We start from the raw sequence: 12,776 nt of genomic DNA, 5'->3' as shown, positions 1-12,776 counted from the left end.
TTCAGAAGAAGTCAAACTATTTCAAAGCGGCATTCAATGTCAACGAGGGCTTAAACTAAATGAGCTGTTCTACAAGGTGAGGCTTTACATATACTTTAAGCTAACCATAAACAGTTAGCCCTTGTACACACGGTCGGAGATTCCGACGGAATGTGTCCCATCGGACCGTTTTGTTGGATAATCCGACTGTGTGTGGTCTCCATCAGACTGTTTCCGTCGGAGTATCCGACAGACCAAGTTTTCCAACTTGTCCATAAAATTTTACGACAAAATGCTCCGATCGGACATACTCCGATCATGTGTAGCCTACTCCGACGGACAAAGTGCCACGCATGCTCAGATCAATTTCCTAGACCAAAGCTACTGGCTACTAGCCTGAACGTAGTCTCGTCTAATGAAATAACGTCATCACGTTATGTACAATCGTATTTTCCGACAACTTTGTCCGACGGTGTGTATGCAACAGTTTCGGACAAAATACGTCGGACAAAATCCAACGGATTTGGTTGTCAGAATGTCCGACCGTGTGTTCAAGGGCTTAGATTTCTCTTGTTCAGATTTTCAGGCCAAACAAGGGAAATCATTTGATTCTCTCATCCATGTTAAACATTACCAGGTATGGTATTCAGGCAGCTGCAGCTGTCTGAATCCTTGAACAATGACTACATTTTATTGGATGTAGCAGCTTTTTCGGCCAGCAATTTTTTACCCGACATCTTCATTTTGTACTTAAAGTGTGTTGAGCATGGTGATGCCAGGGCCACCCACAGCTTGAAATTCAAGTATTGTATAGCTAGCAATAAGGTCTGGATATACTTTGAGTGAGTTATATTTTTTAACAGGTATTTAAGGGGATTATTTGGGTTGGTCCTCAGACTCCTCACATTTCATAGTTCTTCGTCATTTCTGTCATTCTGACAAATCAAGATCTATCAAGAAGGCGAATTAGTGGCCTGGAATGTTTAATTGGTACCAAGAATACAAATAACTCAATTAAAATTTGAAATGTTTATTAATACAATTTCTTAAAAGAGACAATAGTTTGCAACACATTAAAAGATAACAAAAGAAAATGTATATAGATTCAAAACCACCATATATACTGTATACTGTAGAGGGGAGGTGAGGAGGGGAAGGAAATGGAGTACAAATAGGGAAGGTAGTTGGAAAAATTTAAAGCGTCGCCTATGAGGATTTTTAAATACCAATGTTTGGCGCCATTCCACGAGCGTGTGCAATTTTGAAGCGTGACATGTTGGGAATCTATTTACTCGGTGTATCTTCCTCTTGCACATTATGCAAAAAAACTGGGCTAACTTTACTGTTTTTTTTTTTTTTTAGAGCATGAAACAGTTCTTTTTCTCAAAAAAGGTGTTTAAAAAATTGCTGCGCAAATACCGTGCGAGATAAAAAGTTGCAACAACCGCCATTGTGTTCTCTAGGGTCTTTGCTAAAAAAACTTATATAATGTTTGGGGGTTCTATGTAATTTTATAGCAAAAAAAATTATGAATTTTACATGTAGGAGAGAAATGTCAGAATTGGCCTGGGCGCTTATTTTTTATTATGCACAGCTACATCAGATTCTTTGTGCACCAGTTTTTGTAAATCTTCCCCATTATGACTGTTTTGTCACTGGGAGAGGAAGTGGAGGAAAATCTCCCCAATGGGACACAGACACAAAAAAAAAATCTGTCTGAGTTCTCCAACTCTTCCAAACTCATCTCGATGTAAAAGAAACAAAACAAGTTTTGTCTAGAGATACACTTTAAGATTGCAATGTACATGGCATGAGTGTCTAGTCATAGACAATGTGGTAAAAGGCAGGGAAGAAAAGTGTTTTTTATGTCCTTGCACAGGTGACACGTGGTACCACTGGCAAATTACCAACTTTTTGTATCATCTTTTTTCTTACAGGTACCAGTCAGAACTACGATGTGTCGTGGTAGTGATAGGACCCTCAAAATTAGGTAAAATCCTTTATTATATTTTTGCAGCTAAAACATTAACTAGCACGTTTCAGTTCTTATAATATACATTGTACCTCGAAACACTATTTATAGATTCACCTGCCTCTTAGAAAGTCTCCTGCTTTTGGTGGGTTGTGAAGAAGATGACATTGTGGTTGTCTCTCTATCATGGTGGAATCTTTCAGTTGTAGTCTCTCTGTTATGACATTGTCTTTGAGATGTTAGTGTCTCTCACATAGCTGACTCTTGGCTTCTGGCGCCTATCAGCCTCGCTCTTAAAAAAAATCATTTTTGCCCTTTCTTGTGAAAAGGCTGCCCCGGGCCAATGAAAAAAGGGAAATCTTTCTAACAGAGCCTTGGACCACAATAAAACCTGATAAGTGTTTCATTCCTTCCACATTCTATTCAAAACGAAATAAAAAGTTTTTGAGTTGTCTCGTCTACGAGTTTGGGACACTATGGTCTGCAGATACGGTATCTCTTCTTTTCCCAGTCGCATGATGCTAATGGTGGGAAATCAATAAATTATTGACTAGGTCGTACAGAACTCTGTCAATTGCTCACATGATAAAGCCCTCCATCCCTACCAATGCTGGAGATGCAGAGAGCCAAGTGGTACACATCCCCCATCTGTGGTTGCCCTGTCCACAAATTCAACCATTCTGGAAGACCATTTTTAGGTTAAGTCACCTAATCACAGGTAAGAAATGGCTTAAAATGACAGTGGTGGCCTTTTTAGCCATCATCCCGGAGTTTATCAAAAAAATCAAGCAAGGCCTTTTCCAATTTCTTCTTTTAGCTGGTCGGGCTTTAATTTCCAGACACGGGAATTCAGCCACTGTCCCCTCAGTTAGGGAATGGGTCATGGTATCAAACCACTTGGTGAGATTGAAGAGTTAATGGCTGTTGGGTGGAAAACTACAAGAAATTCTGGGACCTATGGTATGAGCGAATGGAATTTTCCACATCGCCTGAACTATTACTCTTTCTCAGATAGTAGACGCCCTCACATTTCTTTACTAAGCTGTGTTGATCACCTCCTCCCACCAGAAGGGACCTTTCCTTTTTCCTTCCTCTCTTCCCCTCCCCACCACTTTGTTAAAATGGTGGCACCGTATTGTACTTATCCTAGACTCTAGTAGACCCTTTCTCACAGGGAAACATATCCCTAACTCCACTACTCTGGAACCCAGCCTGAACCCTACCAGTTCCCCCCTGGCTATGCCCATTTTACTACCACCTATGCCATTGTTCAGTTGGACATTTGTACCTGAAATTGCTCACTGTTGGACTGCAGTTCCTATTTTACCTGCTTTGACATTTGGCAATATTTATTGTCTAAAGTTGCACAAGTATGCGACTTGTCCATATATTGATTTGGTTCTGTAAGCCCTTGTACACACGGTCAGACATTCTGATGGACAATGTCCGATAGGAGGACCGTGTTGTCAGATAAACCCGTGTGTGGGCTCCATCGGACTGTTTCCGTCGGAGTATCAGACGGACCAAGTTTTCCAGCTGGGCAATAAAATTTTCCGACAACGTGATCCGATCGGACTTTGTCTGATCATGTGTAGAGAATTCCGATCGGACAAAGTGCCATGCATGCTCAGATCAAATTCCTAGACCAAAGTTATTGGCTACTAGCCTGAATGTAGTCCCGTCCTAACGAAATAACGTCATCACGTTAAGTACGATCGGATTTTCTGACAACTTTGTCCGACTGTGTGTATGCAACAGTTTCGGACAAAATCCGTCGGAATGTCCGACCGTGTGTACAAGGGCTAAGACCCGCCTGTACCATTTATTGCCTTTTGTGCCACTGACGCAATAAAACTTTATTCTTTAAAAAAAAAAAAAATGATGCTTTGAGTAGAGAATATATCAGGCCCTATTCACACCTGAGCATCGTGTTACTTGAGGGTTGAAGCTGTAGCTCAAAAAAGTTTTATTTTCTTAAAGTTTGAAGAGTTTTTGGCCCGAATAGACTTCAATGGGAACACCCCTAAAAAACAGAATTGGTAATGTTTCCCCTATTAACTAGCTCCCATTAGCTAGAAATACTTAAAAAAAAGTCTCAGACACCCTCAAAAAGTGCCTGTGCAAATGCTGAAAATAGAAAGTGTAAAATGACCAAAGATGCTCAACTCAATGTAGCATAATAGTTTAATTTTAACACCGCAGACCTTGCAAGACTATAATGTGATACAATATATTATTATTTATTAATTAATTATTAGTTATATATGAGAAAACGTTTCCTGAACAAAAAGAAGAGAAAGAAAGGACAAACAAACTAACGTGGCACTACATATATTTTTTTAACAGGTATTAGTACTACATATTTAATTGTGAGATGATACAATCTTGTGTTGCTCTCATTGAAAAAGCTTTGGAAAATACTTTAGAAAGCTTTATCTGAATGAGCCTGTAGCTTCATGTAACACTTTACTCTTTCCTACCCTGCAGACACCTCCTTGATATGCCATGATAACACCATGACTTTGGTTATTGCTACATCAGCAAATGATGAACTTAATAACATTCAGTTACGCCTGAATGATCCAAAGTGTCTGGTTAGCTCCAACAGGACCCACCTTATAGCCAGTGTTGGATACAACTCCTGTGGGACAGTGATTGAGGTAATGTAAAGGAGTCATTATGCTTAGTAGGATAGGACTTTCTAGGTATCATCGGTACTGTACTTGTAGCTGAAGGCAATTTTTTTTACATTTTAGCTCCTCACCCCTTTAGATGCATGAGCCTTGTGTACTGTTTATTGTTTCCTGTAGTAGAAGCAGGTCTTCCATTATGCATTCTTTCAAAATGGTACCCATACCAGATACAATTATTTAGTTAAGATAAATGGTGTATAGTAGTCACCTTAAAGTATATGGAAACTTCTTCACTAAAATGTCATATAAACATTTACATGTTAATGTCATTTCAAAAGTAATTTTCAATCTTATTAAACTGCAGAATTCATTAAAATAACAGGAGATCCTGCCATGAAAGTCCTTGTTCAGGCACTTTCTGTTATAAGGGGATAAGGACACCAGTTGCGCATCTAGATCTTCTCCTGCGTTGTCACCCACACATTGGCAGCAGACTACAAATGGTCAATGCTCAATAGTTGTCCCCATTGTCCCCACTGGTCCAAATAATTTGGTGGAGGGGTATTATGGTGTGGGTTTGTTTTTCAGGGGTTAGGCTTGTCCCCTTAGTTTCAGTGAAGGGAGCTGCTAAGGCGTCAGCATACCAAAACATTTTGGATAATTTCATGCTCCCAACTTTGTGGGAACAATTTGGGTATGTCATGTTCTAACATGACTGCGCACCAGCACACAAAGCAAGGTCCATAAAAACATGGATGAGCGAGTTTGGGGTGGAGGAACTTGATTGGCCGGCACAGAGTGCTGACCTCAACCTGATAGAACACCTTTGGGATGAATTAGAGTGAGGTAGGCCTTCTTGTCCAACATCAGTGCCTGACCTCACAAATGTGCTTCTGGAAGAATGGTCAAACATTCCTATAGCCACTTGCTTACTGGGCACTTAAACACCCTTCCTGACCAGACCAATTTTCAGCTTTTGGTGCTCTCACACTTTGAATGACAATTACTCAGTCATGCAACACTGTACCCAAATTAATTTTGTGTCCTTTTTTTCCCACAAATAGAGCTTTCTTTTGGTGGTATTTGATCACCTCTGGGGTTTTTATTTTTTGCGCTATAAATGAAAAAAGACCGAAAATTTTGAAAAAAAACACATATTTCTTTGTTTCTGTGATAAAATTTTGCAAATTATAATTTTTTTTTCATAAATTTTGGCCACAATTTATACTGCTACATATCTTTGGTAAAAATAACCCAAATTATTGGATATTATTTGGTCTTTGTGAAAGTTAGAGAGTCTACAAGCTGTGGTGCGAATCGCACAAAATTGATCACATCTGATGTACTGGTGGCCTATCTCATTTCTTGTGACCCGAACAAGTCAGGAAAGTACAAATACCCACCAAATGACCCCTTTTTTGAAAGTAGACATTCCAAGGTATTTACTAAGATGCATGGTGAGGTTTTTGATGTTGTCATCTTTTTCCCACAATTCTTTGCAAAATGAAGATTTTTTTTTTTTTTTTTTCTCACAAAATTTTTAACGTAATTGGTTATTTCTCTCACATGGCATGTGTATACCACAAATGACACCCCAAAATACGTTCTGCTACTCCTTCTGAGTATTACGATACCAAATGTGTGAGACTTTTACACAGCCTGGCCACATACAGAGGCCCAATATTGAAATAGCACCATCAGGCGTTCTAGGAGCATAAATTACACATTTCATTTCTCAACCACCTATTACAGTTTTGAAGGCCCTGGAGCACCAGGACAATGGAAATGCCCACAAAGTGACCCCATTTTGGAAAGCTAACACCCCAACGTATAATCTATGAGGCATATTGAGTCGTTTGAATGGTTCATTTTTTTTCCAGAAGTTTTGGGAAAATGTGGAAAAAAAATTAAAACGCATTTTTTTACGCAAAGTTGTCCATTTATAAGATATTTACAACACATAGCATGTACATAGCAAAAATGACACCCCAAAATACGTTCTACTACTCCTCCTGAGTATAACGATACCAAATATGTGAGACTTTTACACAGCTTGGCCACATACAGAGGCCCAGCATGCAAGGAACACCATCAGGTGTTCCAGGGACACATAGCATGCACATACCAAGAATTACACCCCAAAATACATTCTACTGAGAAAAGAGTAAACAAAAGATTACCTGTGGTTTTAGCAGCGCAGTTGTCCACAGGATGATAGCACTGGTCCAGGCAGCAGGCAGGGACTTGGTCAACAAAAGTGAACACAATTTTCCAGGCAACAGGCAGGTATACTGTCCATAGTCATTATTGGCAGCAGGCAGGGATACTGTCCATATACAGTCCAAGGTCAGTGCAGGCAGAGATCGTCAGCATTGCCAAAATATTGGTCCTGGTAGTAGGCAGGAACATGGTCCATCCATGTGCTGTGGTCAGTTCATGCGACAGGCAGAGGCATGATGGTATAGGTCCTACAGGCAGCAGGCAGAAGTAGGGCCTTTTTCAGGACAGAATGGGGATAGGGGTAGAGGCTTCTCCCACCCAAATCTCTTTGAAGCCTCCGAGTCTCCAGACCCTAATCTAGGAATGAGAAAACAAGGGAAATTGTCTTCTTCATCCAAAAAAACTATTCTGGAGCCCCTCACATATGTGAGACCCCTGTTATGAATCCCACTAGTCCACAGAGGGTACAAGATCAGTCCAAGAGGCAGGCAAAAGGCATGGTCAAACAGTCCAGGGTCAGTTCCAGATCAGGCAGAGGTATGTACAGAATCAGTAGGCAGAAGCGTGGTTGAATAACAGTCCAGGGTCAGTTCCAGATCAGGCAGAGGCGTAAACAGAATCAGTAGGCAGAAGCGTGGTCGAATAACAAGCCAGGGTCAGTTCCAGATCAGACAGAGGTATGTACAAAATCAGTAGGCAGAAGCGTGGTCGAATAACAAGCCAGGGTCAGTTACAGAGCAAGCAGAGGCATAAGGGGTTTGAAGGTAAATGGCAGGAAGTGAGGGTTATGGTTACCATACTTCACTAATAATTCACTAAAGTATGGTAACGGCGGAAACAGTCACCTATGCAGAGGCCTGGTTGGGAAGGGCATTGGGCACAGTGATAAGTGGTGTCTCTTCTCACTCCTCGTTTGCTGCACACCCGACATTTTTTCTGATGTCTTCGGCCTGTTGGTTTGGGAGGGATTTTGTCAGGAAAGTGGCGTTCAGAGAGTCTGCTAATTACATCGGATCGAATGTTTTGTGGTGGGCCGTTGGGGTATATAAGGGCAGTGGTGATTTCCTCCTGGTAGCCAAGGAAGGGTATGGGTCTTTCTGTGGACTTACGATAAATGACATATGTGTTGTATATGGCCAAATTAAAGAAATAAATTGCAATTTTTTTATACCACTTGTATGTTCTTCTCGTGGCAAGATAGGGTTCGAGCATCTGGTCGTTCAAGTCGACACCCCCCATGAACATGTTGTACTCATGGATACAAGTGGGTTTTAGTATTGGGCCATCCCTCCTGGTGATCTCAACAAAAGTGTTGTTGTGGATCGAAGAAAGCATGTAGACATCCCTTCTGTCCCTCCACTTCACAGCCAAAATTTCCTCGTTCCGTAAGCTCGCCGCTTCGCCTTTTCTTAGCCTTTTGTTGACGAGGCTTTGAGGAAAGCCCTTCCGGTTCGTTCTTACGGTGCCACATGCTGGAGTTTGCATTCTATGGAGGTTGCGGAACAGGGGTAAACTTGTATAAAAATTGTCCACATAGAGATGGTAGCCTTTCTCCAGGAGTGGGTTTATGAGTTCCCAAACAACTTTTCCACTCGATCCGATGTATTCGGGGCAATTAGGGGGATGTAGCTGGGTGTCCTTCCCTTCGTATACCATGAAGGAATATGTATACGCTGTGGCTCGATCACACAACTTATACATTTTCACCCCATAGCGGGCCCTTTTGGAGGGAATAAATTGCTTTAGGCCCAGCCTGCCAGAAAATTTGATCAGGGACTCATCCACACATATGTGTTGGTCTGGGGTAAACAACTGGGGGAAAATATGAGAAAAATAATTTATTAGCGGCCGAATTTTGTAAAGTTGATCAAAATTTGGGTCATTCCGGGGAAGGCATTGGGTATTGTCATTAAAGTGTAGGAATCTCATTATCGTTAGATATCTGGTCCGGGACATTATTGAGGAAAAGATGGGCATGTGATAGATGGGGCGGGATGACCAATATGCACATATTTCATTTTTATTGTTTAGTCCAATACAAAATGTGAGGCCCAAAAAAAATTTAAACTCCTCCACTGTTAGGGCTCTCCACTTGTAGGGACGGGCATAAGAGGACGTTGGGTTGCTTTCAATAAATTGTTGGGCATATAGGTTGGACTGGACCACAATGGATTCAAGCAAGTCCTCTGTAAAAATTAGGTGGAAAAAGTCCATCAGGGAAAAATTGTGTGTGTCCACCTGGACTCCTGGGTTGGCAGTGAAAGGGGGAACGTTGGCTTCTCCTGAGTTAGAAGGAAGCCACAAGGGGTTCTGGAGGGAATAGGGAAGGCTGGCATGGGACCTAACCCTTTGGGGCCGAGTTGACACCCCACTTGTACGTGGCCTTTGCCGAGGTACTGTGGTGCCGGTGGATGGCACTGGGTTGCCGGTGGATGGCTCTGCGGTGCTGGTGGATGGTACCGCCTCCTCACCAGTGTGCCTTCGTCTGACGGGCGGACTATCATCTTCCTCCTCTGAGGCTGTCATGGTACCGCTGCTGAGGACAGGCTCGTAGTCCACGTCAGACTCAGAATCTGAATATGAGGAGGAATCCGAAGCGTAAACCTCCCCGTTGCTCTCGTCGGCTGCAAGGATATCATATGCCTCCTCAGCTGAATACAATCTTTGTGACATTTTTATTGATCAAAAATGGCACTGACAGGTGACGCTGATCTGGCAGATGACACTGACAGGTGACGCTGATTTGGCAGATGACACTGACAGGTGACGCTGATTTGGCAGATGACACTGACAGGTGACGCTGATGTGGCAGGTGACACTGACAGGTGACGCTGATTTGGCAGATGACAATGACAGGTGACGCTGATGTGGCAGGTGACACTGACAGGTGACGCTGATGTGGCAGGTGACACTGACAGGTGACGCTGATTTGGCAGATGACACTGACAGGTGACGCTGATGTGGCAGGTGACACTGACAGGTGACGCTGATCACAGGTGACACTGACGTGGCAGGTGGCACTGACAACACGTGGCACTGACAAATGGCACTGGAGGCAGATGGCACTGGAGGCAGATGGGGCTGACAGATGTCGCTGACAGATGTCGCTGGCAGATGTCGCTGACAGATGTCGCTGACAGATGGCGCTGGCTATTTGCTCTGGCAAATGGGGCTGGCAGATGGCGCTGGCAGGTGGCACTGGCAGGTGGCACTGGCACTGGCGGCACTGGCACTGGTGGCACTGGCACTGGCGCTGACGGCACTGGGGCTGACGGCACTTCGGCTGAAGGATGGCACTGGCGTTGGCAGGTGGCACTGGCAGGTGGCACTGGCAGGTGGCACTGGCACTGGCAGGTGGCGCTGGCACTGGTAGGTGGCACTGGCACTGGCGGCACTGGGGCTGACGGCACTGGGGCTGACGGCACTGGGGCTGACGGATGGCACTGGCAGGTGGCACTGGCAGGTGGCACTGGCGCTGGCAGGTGGCGCTGGCACTGGCGCTGGTAGGTGGCACTGGCGGCACTGGCGCTGACGGCACTGGGGCTGACGGCACTAGGGGCTGACGGATGGCACTGTCGCTGGCAGGTGGCGCTGGCAGGTGGCACTGGCGGCACTGGCACTGGGCTGACAGATGGCACTGGGCTGACAGATGGCACTGGCACTGGGGCTGACAGATGGCACTGGGGCTGACAATTGGCACTGGGGCTGACAATTGGCACTGGGACTGACAATTGGCACTGGTACTCAATACAGATACAATGTTGCACTCACAGATCCTCTCTCTCCTCACACGCTGTCTCTGTGTGAGGAGAGAGAGACACGGCAATGGGAGATGATCTCATATGTTTACATTTGAGATCATCTCCTATTGGCAGCTTAGATCGCTCTGTGAACGGCCGCTTTGATTGGCCGTTCACGGCGATCTGTATTCGCCTGTCTCCGGGAGACACGGCGAGTACAAAACTTCCGCGATGCGCGCCCCCGGCGGCGCGCATTGCGGAAGTAAACACCTGGCCGTCCAGGGACGGCCAGGCGAAGGAAGCCGCCCGCTCTAAGGCCGTCATTCGGCTATAGGGCGGGCGGGAAGCGGTTAGACACACTCCTAAACCTTTTGGATAGCCTTACCAGAAAAGTTGAAGCTGTTATGACTGAAAAGGGTGGGCCAACTCAATATTGAACCCTACGGACTAAGACTGGGATGCTATTAAAGTTCATGTATGTGTAAAGGCAGGTATCCCAATACTTTTGACTATATATATATATATATATATATATATATATATATATATATATATATATATATATACATATATATTAATATACACACATTATATTTATTTATTTATTTTCCACCCTCATGCACACTAAAGTTTAGCTTTCCAGAGATTCCAGAATTTTCATACAGATGGAAGACGCAGGCGAACGATCCAGCCCTGTTGCTGGCAGCCTGTAAAACTCTATGAGAGGCCCAAATCTGCTTCGGATGACAGTGCATTAAGTGGTTAGGACAGTATGCAGACTTCTTGCATTCAGCATATTGGGCCCTGAGCACATTCTGCTCTAATTGTTTGTAACACTCAGTGCAGCGAGGTTGTCAGAGGTGGGGCTGGATGATGTGCCTGTGCCTTCTGTCCACACTTAAACACAAGAATCTCATGCAAAGAGGCTAAATGCCCAGTAAGGATGTCATTCTGATAACCACTGTAATATAGGCATTCTGTCCACTGACCACCAATGTAAGGGGCATTTTCCCACAAAATAATTTTAGTAGGGGTTCCCTAAGACCTAAACTTTATTTTAAGGGTTCCTCTGGGGTAAAAAAAAAAGGTTGAGAAAGGCTGTGCTAGATAAAATGATGACTTGATGTTGGCAGAAACAAAGAAATTACTCCTTTAGTATGGCCGAACATTTTATTTTTTTCTTTGAGATACCACTCTCCATACAAAAACCCTAGAAAATCATTACATTTAGGTAAATACGTAATATTTATTAAAGATGGAAAGAAAGTGCCAGTCATTTGCAGGGTTGTGTATACTGTATATCTATTTCTTTCAGTGTTTGTCATTGCCTATTTTGCGACTCACCTTGTAATTGCCTATTTTGCTTTTATATTTTATAGGAAACGGAGGAAAATATAGTGTTCAAAAACATAGCCACCAACCACGACACGTCTTCTACAATCACAAGACAAAATGGGATTTCTATCCCCTTTAACTGCTCCTTTCCTAAAAATAACAGAGTATCGGCTTCATTCCGTGCCCATAGTTCAGATTTCATATTTACTGAGGCCGGCTTTGGTAATTTTACCTACAAGATCCAGTTCTTCACAGACAGTCGATTTGTGGAGGTGAACACACGGTCTCCTCTGGAGGTCGTACTGAAGGAGTTACTGTATATGGAGATTCAGGTTTCTTCATCGGTGCCCAATATAGAGTTATTTGTGGAGTCCTGTAAGGCCACACCACATGACAATCCGTCCGATCCCATCTTCTATAACATCATCGAAAACGGGTAAGTTCTATTCCTTTTTTTTTTATTATTGATTTTTTAAAAATAGACAAAAATTGTATAATATACAAAACAGTTCTATTCCTTTTGACTTAAATTACAGATTTTATTATTTGTCATCACACTGAACTAATTAGCATTGTAAATAGTGTCTTTTACAGTATTTATCTTGTTCTGCTAGCTCTGTACAGGCTTTGGAGGAATCCAGTGAGCCAAAAAAGAAGAAAAGTCCAGTTGTTGCTTGTTGTCAGAGGAAAGCTACACACATCTGTGACAATCTATCAAAGGAATACTCTCACAGACACAGCATTTCATTGCTACATATCCACCCTGGCAACAAACAACACTTGAACGTTGGCCACTGACTACAGTTCTTGCTTCAAATTTGTTGTCCGGACACTTGAAATCCTGACGCAGGTGATAACTTGCAGGGGACAGAATTGCTACAGAGAGCAGAAAAGTAC

General features: G+C 43.2%; 1 protein-coding gene across 1 annotated transcript in view; it reads left to right on the top strand.

Moving 5' to 3' along the window:
* LOC143939278 (uncharacterized) overlaps positions 1–12,776 on the top strand; it is a 70,855-nt gene that overhangs the window by 45,977 nt on the left and 12,102 nt on the right. The window contains exons 8-10 of the mRNA XM_077460955.1: positions 1,917–1,969; positions 4,439–4,611; positions 11,924–12,315. Coding sequence (XP_077317081.1) covers positions 1,917–1,969; positions 4,439–4,611; positions 11,924–12,315 — 618 coding nt within the window. The remainder of the gene's footprint in view (positions 1–1,916; positions 1,970–4,438; positions 4,612–11,923; positions 12,316–12,776) is intronic.

The sequence above is a fragment of the Lithobates pipiens genome, unplaced genomic scaffold, assembly GCF_037356315.1.
Source record: "Lithobates pipiens isolate NorthernLeopardFrog02 unplaced genomic scaffold, aLitPip1_a1.2 Scaffold_10, whole genome shotgun sequence".
Classification (NCBI taxonomy): Eukaryota; Metazoa; Chordata; class Amphibia; order Anura; family Ranidae; genus Lithobates; species Lithobates pipiens.
Note: the sequence above shows the minus strand (reverse complement) of the source record. Positions and strands in the feature narration are given on the sequence as shown.